Genomic DNA, 12,120 nt, shown 5'->3' on the forward strand with positions numbered 1-12,120 from the left:
AAGATTGTTGCAACAGTTCAAAGTTACACAAGTATAATGCTAAGGTGGACTGGCTTTCACCAATGGAGGGCACTTCAAATAGGTGCCTAGCTTGCTATGATACCATGCAACATTTGGATGAAGTCTCAACATATGCTACATGACTAGCCGTAATCCCATGAGTTGGTGAACTTCAACAGAGGTGAGGAGATAATCCAAGAGCTTCTGTATTCTCTTTGTATCATTTTGTAGGATAAAATAAATGCTTTGGGATGTTGTTTTTCCTAGTATTCTCCGATAAGAGTCTCCGATAAGAGAATGGAAGTCTAGTCGAAATTCCAAAGTCTACTCTACCATGAGAAAACATATAAATTTGCACGTCTTCAGATTCACATACCTCCATTCATGTCGATCTTTATCGTAAAGTAAATGCTATATAGGGATCCTCCCTTCTGTAATCGAATTGAGATTGATGCTTCCCTCCACAAAGAATGCATATGCATAAGTAATTACTTGGATGGATGGTTCCATTGTTGAGAATACAAGAATGCCTGTTGCATGCCATCACTTCAGATTAAGCTCCAGGATGTAAGTTGGGACAGTACCTTATTGTAATGCAAAGGCTGGTTCAAACATTTACCACCTCTTCAAAGTCGAGGAAAATGTCATCATCTGCATGTCAAAAACATCCATTTTGCAGGAAGGGGCCCAATACTCATCACAGGTCAAAACAAATGCCTATCCATTTTACAGGAAGGGGCATGATACTCATCACAGGTTAAAACAAGTGTATTTTTGAACTCAAAGTCAACTGTGAATACACAGCCTGACAGTGCCTGAATACCATGCCCCCAAGAATCAGAACCCAAACATTGGGGAATCTTGAATACCTTGAGAGTTCGTATATAATGGCTTTTAAATTGTTGAGTACCTTTTGCATATGCTTGACCCAAAACCTCATGTGTGGCTTAACAATCCAACTGGTTGCATACAACAGGTTACCAAGGAAGAAGACTGATACATGATTCACAAGTCGACATTTTCCTCCAAAAATAAGGTTTTATATTATACATGCTCGACTGTGCATGCATCCAAAGCAAGAAGAGGAGGAAGTGTTTACACACACTGATTCAGGGATTACTATGGACTGAGCTACCATTCGACATCTTTACGTACTATGGTACACATCCATTCACAGCAGATAAGACTACACTTAATCTCAAAATATCATTCATTTTCCAGGTTTGCCTGTGCGTCTGTAAACAAAGTAAGCCACTTAGAAGAGTCTTGAGGAACATCCGTCTTATATGGCATCTTTTTTTGCTTTCCTTGATTACCAGAGCCATAGGCAAGATTGGTTAATGGATGTTGAGGCAGCTCTTCAGTGCCATTTGAATTGAAGATGGTGTCATTTTCAGGTTGGTCTTCAGGGAGTTCCTCACAAGCATCCGTGGATTTTTTGGATATATGCAGAGAAGCTTCTTTCTGGTCAGAGGAAGAGGCTGTAATAGCCCACTGGAATGCTTGCTGAGAGAGACCCTCGGTTTCATCTAATGATGACCTTGTTAATAAGCTTTGACTTTCTTTGGTTATATCTGAAGATATTGCTTTGCCCAATATTGGTTTCACCTTTTCTGGGCTGTCAGCCCTTGCAGCTGATACCGGACTTGGCCTCCCGATCTTTTTTGTCTGGAGTCCTAGAATTCTGGAAACTTCATTCACACCTCCCCATTTCTCCAAAGCACGAGCAAGGTCATAACGGCCTGGCCAAAAACAACAGGGGTTGAAGTCAAAGCCTGTGGCTGGTCTGAAGTTCTTATATATGGATAAAAATAATTAATACTTTGTCCAGTTCAGTGGCACTAATATCAATTGCAAATTTTAAAACAAAAACAGAGGTTAGTAACGAACCTGTGTCTCATCCGAAATCCTTAACTATGAGCAAAAATAATCAAAACGTTATCCAGCTTGATGGCATTAAAATCAAATGCAAAACTCAAAACAAAGCATCGACAAAGCAATGCCTTAGGTTTAAAGGTTTGGACTTGCTTTTCACAAATTCTTCAATACGACAGTTAACAATTGCATGAATTTCACTTTTGAACTTTCACAAGTGCAGTTTGAGGGCTCAGTTTCAGTTCAGTTTACGTATCATGATGTCAATTATGTGTCTTAGCTTTTTTATTGCAGTGTCAGGGATATCAATCAGTGTTAATAATCATATAGCATCATAATCTTTCACATCACAGTATCATGGACACTGAACAGGTGTACTGAGGTGCGATCATAACTCACCTTGCATATCACAAAATCCAGGATGTGGAACAAGGGCATGGGCACATATCATTTATCAGATCCATAATTCAAGTCACAATACTGGGGATATTATACAACTATAGTCACATCACATTGTCATGGGGATCGATTTCTCTTTCATAATAAATGTGTGATGGCACAAACCAGGAGTGTTTTCCAAATTTTAGCCAAGCAGAGGAGCCTTCAGGAGATGCAGATCCCAGGAGTCATGATCTGAGGTGTGATGAGTCTATTTGTCAGTAAGAGACAGAGTACATTTCCTAGATGACCTATAAGATTGGCTTGAGAGCACGATCAGAGTGAAGCAAGGATAACCCTCACACAGACACTTCTTTGTGATCTACATTCATGAGATCACAACGTTCATTGACCAGCTTGGAGCTGAGGGGTCACTGTTTGCTGACCGGATGATACATATATTATTATAAATGTGTGATGGCACAAACTAGGAGAGTTTTCCAACCCTGAATTCTTTTAGCCAAGCAGAAAAGACTTCATAAGAATCTGGGGGTGATGAGTCAATGAAAGGTAGAGTACATGTCCCAGATGGGTCATGTGGATTATGTGTCTTTTCTGCTTGGCTAAAAGAATTCAGGGTTGGAAAACTCTCCTAGTTTGTGCCATCACACATTTATAATAATATATGTATCATCCGGTCAGCAAACAGTGACCCCTCAGCTCCAAGCTGGTCAATGAACGTTGTGATCTCATGAATGTTATAATTCTTTTAGCCAAGCAGAAAACATAATTGACTCACCTTGCATATCACAAAATCCAGGATGTGGAACAAGGGCATGGGCACATATCATTTATCAGATCCATAATTCAAGTCACAATATTGGGGATATTATACAACTATAGTCACATCACATTGTCATGGGGATCGATTTCTCTTTCATAATAAATGTGTGATGGCACAAACCAGGAGTGTTTTCCAAATTTTAGCCAAGCAGAGGAGCCTTCAGGAGATGCAGATCCCAGGAGTCATGATCTGAGGTGTGATGAGTCTATTTGTCAGTAAGAGACAGAGTACATGTCCTAGATGACCTATAAGATTGGCTTGAGAGCACGATCAGAGTGAAGCAAGGATAACCCTCACACAGACACTTCTTTGTGATCTACATTCATGAGATCACAACGTTCATTGACCAGCTTGGAGCTGAGGGGTCACTGTTTGCTGACCGGATGATACATATATTATTATAAATGTGTGATGGCACAAACTAGGAGAGTTTTCCAACCCTGAATTCTTTTAGCCAAGCAGAAAAGACTTCATAAGAATCTGGGGGTGATGAGTCAATGAAAGGTAGAGTACATGTCCCAGATGGCTTATCAAATTGGATTGAGAGCAGGGATAACCCTCTCACCGACACTTTCCAGGCCCTACATTGATCATTGATGAGATCATGAATTCATTGACTTGCTTGGAGGTGGGGACACTGCTTGCCGACCCGATGATATAGATATTATTATATGCAAATGAGATATTGTCCCCTTATCCTCCTCGTCAACAGGCTTATAGAGACATCTACAGGCCCTAGAAGGGTCTTGCAAGGAGAGAGACTGTTACGCTCTAGCCGAGGTAGCATGACCTCGGAAGAATCAGTCGACATTTCCCTTAAAGGATCTATCTCTGTAATATATGTGTTTGCGCTTCATGTGAATGATCGGGAGGGATTTAATGTCAAGGTCCTAGGTGAGGGCTGATAGCACCAGACTAGATAGATCTAAGACCAAGGGCCTAGTGCTAAGAATGTGCCTAGGGGCAAGGAATTAAATGCATCCCAAGAGAGGGGTGAAATGTTGCATTAGGAAGGCCCTATATAGATGACATGTGGCATCTAGATCTATCTAGGGAATTGGGGTTTGCTAAGGCTAAAGAGAGAAGAGAAGAAAATGATTCATGTGATTTTAACGTAGATCTCTGTCTGGCTCATGAGCTTAGCGAAATTTGGCTGGGAAGAAATAAATGGTGCTACTCCCGTGATCGAATGTGAGAACAAAAAGAGAGAGTTTGTGACAATTGGTATCAGAGCGCAGGATTAAGGTCTTTCTTAAGAGGCTGACGATTCAAGACGAGGACTTGCGTTGATGTTCAAATGTCTGCGAAGCGCTATGTGTGAGAATCACTGGGCTAATGGGCAAGACGGAGGTTCCCACGACCAACGAGAGATTTTGATCCGTTCCAGTTCTTCTCAGACGGGCTGACTTGACGAATTGATATTGGTGGCCCTCCTGCATTGGCTATCGGGACTGTTGTGCATCCTTGGCGAAGGAATTACGTAAGGCAGGTTGGACGAGTGAGCACAGAATAGCGCGGTGGCTGGACGGTCGACGGGAAAAAAAAAGGATCGTTAGCGTTACGTAATTAGCCCCCGTACGTTGGGAGAAATTGATTGACGAGGAACGGAGAGCAGGGTTCCCGTAAGTCAGACGGAAGAAGGGCCTCTGGAAGGCACGGCGCCGACCAGCCAACCAAGGGGCTCGTGCAACGGACTCACAGTCGCAGCCCTCCAAGGTCACGTAAACAGTTCGTAGGCAGAGACGTATTATTTGCGATCAGGAAGTTACGTGGAGGCTGCAAGCTTCGGGATATCTGCATACGTGAAAACTCTCCAAGCCCTCCAACGCCACGCAGGCAGCACGTAACCAGATATTGGATCGATGCTCAAGTAAAGCTCTAGGCTGAAGACTTGTCGCAGGAGCGTAGGGGCTTGAACGATGTGGAGCTGGGACAGATTTAGACCAGGGAGCACTTTACTCATTTTCCCTTTTGTTCTGTCATTTCTGTTTTGTAAGAAGCAGATTAGGCTTTTGTGGTTGTAGCAGTGTTTGCAGTTTACGGTGCTATAGCAGGGACAGATTATGCCTGTGTGCTTCAGTCGGAGTTAGTTTGCAGGAATTTCCCTAGTATAGGGAAAAGCGCTATTTGGATATATGCCTGTGTCAAATGCGTAGTCACAGCAGTTCAAAGCTATGGCTGAGAACCAAACCAATTCTAGAATTGGAACACTCAACTTGGATAGAGGGGGAGAGTACATGTCACATGCATTCCAGGGATTTTTGAAGCAGCATGGGATTAAACATCACTTGATGGTCTCCACCTTTGTGTAAAGGCTGGAACCAGATGTTAACAGATTAGATGGTTCGATTGAGCTGCTGCTCCTCCCCGTTCCCCTGCTGCTCCCCCTCCCTCAGCCCGTCTCTCTCCCCCCTCAGCCTGTCCCTAGCCCCTCCCTGCTGCTCCCCCCCCTCCCCCCCTGCTGCTCCGCCCCCTCCCCCTGCCTGTCCCTCGCTCCCTCCCTCTGCTCCCTGCTTCCGCCCCCTCCCCCCTGCTGTCCCGCCCCCTCTCCCTGCCTCCGTCCCCTCCCCCCTGCTGCTCCGCCCCCTCTCCCTGCCTCCGCCCCCTCCCCCCTGCTGCTCCCCCTCTCCCCCCTGCCTCCGCCCCTTCCCCCCTGCTGCTCCGCTCCCTCTCCCTGCCTCCGCCCCCTTCCCCTTGCTATCCCGCCCCCTCCCCTGCTGTCCCGCCCCCTCCCTGCTTGCTCTCCCGCCCCCTCTCTTCCTCTCACTCCTCCCTTTCTTCTCCTCTCCTTTCCCCTCCCTCCCTCTCAGCTTGCCCCTCTCCCCTCTCAGCCCCAGCCCCTCTCCTCCTTCCCTCCCCTTCCCCCCTGCTTCCTCTTAGCCTCCTTTCCCCTCCCTTGCCCCTCGCAGCTTTTTTGGAACGGAAGGAGCTTTTTTTCTGTTCGAGTCGGCCTCCTCACCTTGATTGGCGATGGATTCCCCGTCAGCCAATCCTACTCCATCTCCACCGGCCGCGAAAACTATCACTTTCTCTAAAGACGAGTTGCAGCAGCTCAAGAAGGATGTGGAGATTGAGTGCTCTACCACTTTGCTAGCACGCATCTTCGGGTCTCACCCTTCCAGATCCCAAGCCAGAGACTGGATGCTTGCGGCTCTCCCCCCAGACCTCGCTCCTCGATTGGTAGATGTTCGCCTTCTGGGACGAGGTTTTTTCCAGGTTGTTTTTGACACTCCAGAGGCTGCGAGCACTGTGCTCAAGGCCGACTTTTTACACCTGGGACACAGGAAGATCTTCTTTGAAGCCTTTCACCTTGGTTTCGACCCAGTGGAGGCAGATAAGAAATTCTTCTCGCTCTTCATCAGGTTCCCCGGGCTTCCCCAGGTTTACCATCGACTTCTTTCTGTTATTGGGGAGCATTTTGGCGCAGTTGCTGAGATCCCACCCCTCCCTGGGTTGCCATTGACTACAGCAGAGGCAACCAAGGCTGATGGGGTTCCTAGAGTTAGGGTCCTTTGCAAGGATCCTAACCTCGAGATGGACCACGTCATGATACAGCGCCCGGATGGTTCCTTTTTTCGCCAGAGAGTGGAGATTTCAGGCAGGCAGGACCAGTGCAGGATTTGCAGGACCTCGGGACACTTTGCCAGGGATTGTCCCAAGAAGAAGAAAAGGCCTAAGAAGCCCTCTGGTACAGCTACCGCCTCAGGGCATCGACAGGGGGGACAGGGGGGGGGATTAGACCCGGCACTTGCCCCTCGACCTCGACAGAGGGGTGGTACAGGTCCAGCTCCTGCTCCTCATTCTTCACGTGGCGGTCCTACTCAGTCAGGTGGTGGTACAGGTCCAGTACCTATTCCTCGGCCTCGTCAGGGGGGTGGTACAGGTCCTTCACCTGCTCCTCGACCCCCACCTCCCTCAGGCACACGCGACGCTTTACAGTGGGTTCCAGTACGTGTGCAGGTCCCTCCTTCAGTTCACGAGGGTACCTTAGTAGACTCTGCTTCACCTCGAGCTGTCCTTCCTGTCTCACCTTGCACAGTCCGAGACGCTGAAGCTTCGACCTCCTCCCCAGTTGCAGCTTCTTCCTTAGATCCAGCACTGCCAGATGTTCCTCTTGAGGACGGAGAGATTTCCGCGGCTGGGCAGACACCGGGTAGAGAGCCTTCCTCACTCCCTCCCTTGGACAGGGGGAAGGGGATAGCTTACACTGTTGATCCTCTTCCCTCACAAGGGATCCTTCGTACTCCGGTGTCTGGATTGCTCCACAGGAACTCGTTTTCAGCCTTGGCAGAGAGTTCAGATTTCCCAGAGGAGGAGTTTGTGCCCGCTACTTTTGGGGAGCCAGTGGTTGGATTTCCTATTGACAGGGCTTCTTCTTCAGGTGCCAGGATTCTTTCCCCTATTGACTTTCCTCCACTGGGTTCCTTCCCTCCTTCCTCGAGCAGGAGGTCTTCCCCTGTTGAGGGGTTTGTTTCCGCCACTAGGTCGGGTAAGGTGTTCCACTCTACATCCTCCCGTCGATGAGGATTATCAGTTGGAACATACAGGGCCTAGGTGGCGTCCCACATCGCCGCCGTAGACAGCTGATCCGGGATCAGCTTCATCCAGGTGTTACTGGGGGTCCCATTGATATATTATTTATTCAAGAGCACAAGCTGGATTATAGAGATTGTGCCAAGTCAGGCAAGTTGCTTTCAGGACATACTTTTTGGTCGCCTGCATTGGGCACTAGGGGTGGCACTTCTATTTCAGTTTCGCAGTCAGTTCTCCCCTTAGTTGTTGGGCACGGAGTCATTATCCCCTCTAGAGCTCAGTGGATTATTCTTTTGATTGGAGGGCGTAAGGTTGGCTTCCTCAACCTATATGCCTCCAACATTAGAGGGGAACGTGTCCTTATGTGGAAGACTTTGCTCTCCTGGGCCCCCATTGTGGATTCTTGGGTGATTGGAGGTGACTTTAACATGGTCGAGTTACCTTCAGACAAAAAAGGGGGTAGAGAAGGCGGACTTCACTCTTTGGAGAGAGCAGCTTGGGATGCCTTCCTTTTCCATTTCTGTGGCAGAGATACTTGGTGTGATGATGCCTTTCTTATTCAGCCACAGTCCCTCCTGTTCTCTTGGTCGAACAGGAGGCAACAGATGCCTATTCATGCACGCATTGACAGATTTTATGTAGATGACTGGGCACTAGACAGAGGTGGATCGGTATGCATTGCTGCGGGGGTTTCCACCTCAGACCATTTCCCTGTTGTTCTGGCTATCTCAGAGCCTCACTTGAGAGGCCGATCTACCAGCATCAGGATTCCAGATGCCTTTTACACAGAGGAGGACCTTACAGAGGCAGCCCTACGGATATGGTTTGCTCATGTCCAGGGAGGGCAGCCACATCCTTCACATTTAGCCGCTGCCCTCTCTGGTATTAGCGACTTTTACTGCTCAGTTGCTTCTACCAGGAGACGAGATATTCTCAGACGTGAGATTGGTGTTCGCCAGTAGTTAGCAGCTTGATGATGTGAAGCTGCTTTTGAAGCAGAAATTTGAAATGAAGGATTTGGGAGAGCTGCGTTACTTTCTGGGCATTGAAGTTATTAGGTCCCCTGGAGGGATATGGTTGTTGCAAAAGCAGTATGGTTTGGATATGCTGTCTAGGTATGGGATGACTGGTTGTAAGCCCATCTCTATTCCATTGGAACAAAATGTGAAGCTCAGTTCAGAAGAAGGAGAGCTTCTTGAGGATGTCACTGTATATAGACGCATAGTTGGGAGTCTGATATACATGACTATCACCAGGCCAGATTTGAGCTACGCCTGTTGGGCTAGTGAGTCAGTTTATGCAGGCGCCGAGGAAGCCACATTTGGATGCGGCTAGGCGCATATTGAGATATGTGAAGTCCACTTTGCAGTATGGACTGTTTTATGAGGCTGGGTGTAAGATACAGGTACATGGGTACACAGATGCTGATTGGGCTGGTAGTATCTCTGATAGGAGATCTACTAGTGGATTTATGTTTTCCCTTGGGAGTGCTGCCATCAGTTGGAGCAGTAAGAAGCAGCCGACAGTCGCATTATCGAGCACAGAGGCTGAGTACAGGGGTGTAGCTATGGCTGCATGTGAGGTAGCTTGGTTACAGAAGCTACTTGCTGATTTGGGCCAGTCAGTACATGATGCAGTTGTCATTTATTGTGACAACATTAGCAGCATTATGCTTGCTAATAACCCAGTTTATTATCCTAGAACAAAGCACATTGAGGTGCATTACCACTTTGTGAGAGAGAAGGTTCTAGCTAGAGAAATTGATCTAGTATATGTCAGCACTGAGGAGCAGGTGGCTGACATCTTCACGAAGGCCTTGGGTACAGAGAAGCTTCGCAGATTTAGAAGCTTACTTGGTGTACTCAAGATGGATTTGAGCTTGAGGGGGAGTGTAGAGATATCAAGCTCTACCCCTGATGTATATCTTGGATGATTATCATTTATGTCACCATCTTGTGTTAGGTATACTTGTGGCATAGTTAGATAGCCACGTATGTTTGGATTGGGTTCACATAGGAACCGTATATTCTAGGGTTACACATATAGTGTATACCCATCTTTCATTGTATTGTTGTTGTGTGCTAAAGTGAAGAAAGGCTTCAGCCTCCAACCGTGTGTCCTCTCTCTTTTGTGTGTTGTGAAGAAAGCTGCACTTGAGTCTCCTACCTCTCTCCCTCATTCTTTACAGCGTGTATAAAGGCATGTAAACGCGCGTGTATATGCACGTAAACTTTGTCATAATACATGCTCTGTTACACGCGACACAGGGATTAACTACAGAAAATTCCATTCCTTTTCAAAGTAGAAAACCATTATGTTTTAAACATGTCATAGTACATTACAGTATATACAAACCATTACAAAATCCCACTACATGCATTTAAAACAATGTAATATATTCAAAAATAAATTTTTAGATGATTATTGAAAGACAAAATATACAATAGAAATGTCATCAATTTGGAATAATATAGTGATGGATTGGTTAGGGTTCGATCTCATCTTGAATAAGATCCATTCTCACCAAACGATCAACATCAATATCCATTTGATCAATTTGTAAGGCTACGATTAAATTTATTCTACTATCGCTATTTTGCCCATTGATAATGGTACCGATGCCATGATCATTCTCATCATCATCACCATCATCCTCAATGGTAGGGTCATCCTCATGATCATGAGAAATGGCACGCTCATCCTCATTATCATGATCATCTACATTGGCATGTTCGACATCATCTTCTTTGCGGCTTGCTACATCCTCCATATGCTCCATATCAGTGAATGTATTATACATTACTTTGGAACGTGGTGCAATAGGGATGACATACCACCATTTACTGTCATGCACCATTGGCAGTTAGATAACCTACTCAAATACACATAATTCATTAATTAATTAGCATATCAAAAGTCAAGGGGTACGCGAGCTTAGATATATATGTACATGAAACACATTTGTAAAAAAATGCATACCTGCTCACATTGTTGTGGCAATACAAGCCTATCTTTGTAGAGTAAATAGTTACATAGCCACTTGCATGGCGTTTTATCGTTGCGTTAGGCCCTTTTTTCACCATGTTCATTTGCCATTTGACATCCAAAACATACACAAAGAAGCGATGAAAGTCAAGTCTATATATGTCTTGGATTGTGCCACAATAATCATCCATTTTTCCATTGGCTTCCTCAAAGCTACTAATGACACCGCAATCTTGTGTATTCCTCTTTTCATCTATTCTTTGTGTTCGAAAATGCTTGCCTTCACACCATATAGCATTGAACATAGTGCACTGGACCAAAATATAAGCAATATCTGTGTAAGCAATGTGAATAAATATTAAAAGCAAATCACTTCCAAAGAATGCAAATTAACATTTGTTCTATGTACCTTTAGCATGCATCCTTGTGTATACTCCCATTCTTCTGTCATGATATGCAGCCCCTCGTCTCTCTCTGCTCTCTCCATTTCCTCATGCAACCAATCAACATGGATATCATTCGGAAGTGTTGCTAGATGCTTAGGGTACGCCTTACGAGAGCCATGTTGCCTCTGAAAGAGAGCTCTGTTTGCTTGCCTTTTTGTCTTTGCATCCTCATATCTTGTAACCCATCTGCTCATCACATCACTATTAAGGATGCAAGTGAAATTAAGATCATCAATCAATGTTCTCTCAATTACTTTGCTCTGTCCTTTTCCTTGAGGCACAATAGATGTCATCCTCAAGTTCTCTTCATTGCTCCATAGTCGCGGCAAAGAGATGTCCACCTGACCAAGAAATTCTGAAATATATACAAGAGACTCTTGTATCAACTAACCCTCGGCCATGCTTCCTTCAGGCCTTGCACTTTGCCTCACAAAGTCTTTTAAGGTCTTCATGAAGCGCTCTAGGAAGAACATCCAACGGGGGCATGCACAGTGCCACATAAAGCAATTTCATCCACTAAATGCACAATGAGATGTAGTTGACTTGTGAGAATGGTTCGCGGAAAAGTCTCCTCTACCAAACAAACCACCTCCACTGCCATAACACGCGCATCATCCAACGTGGCTGGATCAATTGCTTTGAAACTAACATATCTGAAAAATAAATGCATAGTACGTTATACCTCATGCACGTTCATTTTGCAAGGTATAATGAAGGGTGATCTTACATGGGATTTACATACCTCACAAGCTCGCCCATCTTGTAAATACATTTTTTCAAACTCTTGTTTGCACAATGGTCGATGCTAGTAGGTAGTATGAACTGCGCACATAAGAGCACATGTATATTTGGTTTAGGGCATTACAAAATTTAATTTCAATGTACAATAATTCGAAAACACTTACTTATCAATAATATTTAATTTCGTGGGGTGTAGGGCTATTGTCATCCCTTTCCCACTCATCTTTGACAATAGATCCCGAAGCTCCAGCATCATCTCGTCAATGCTTTGCATGCTCTCGCCGTGCGTACGGCACCATGTTAGGGTGTGATACTACA

General features: G+C 45.5%; 1 protein-coding gene and 1 pseudogene across 1 annotated transcript; both read right to left on the reverse strand.

Annotated features, from left to right (window-relative positions):
• Positions 1-10,115: 10,115 nt before the first annotated feature.
• On the reverse strand, positions 10,116-10,502 carry LOC147887574 (uncharacterized). Its single transcript, XM_087394952.1, has one exon. The coding sequence runs from the start codon at positions 10,485-10,487 to the stop codon at positions 10,116-10,118; it is 372 nt and encodes a 123-aa protein (XP_087251078.1). The 5' UTR covers positions 10,488-10,502.
• Positions 10,503-10,973: 471 nt separating this feature from the next.
• On the reverse strand, positions 10,974-11,820 carry LOC147887575 (uncharacterized; annotated as a pseudogene).
• Between the last annotated feature and the right edge of the window lie 300 nt (positions 11,821-12,120).

This window comes from Dipteris shenzhenensis, chromosome 23 (genome assembly GCF_047967505.1).
Source record: "Dipteris shenzhenensis isolate YYH24624 ecotype China chromosome 23, Dip_SZ_1.0, whole genome shotgun sequence".
Lineage (NCBI taxonomy): Eukaryota > Viridiplantae > Streptophyta > Polypodiopsida > Gleicheniales > Dipteridaceae > Dipteris > Dipteris shenzhenensis.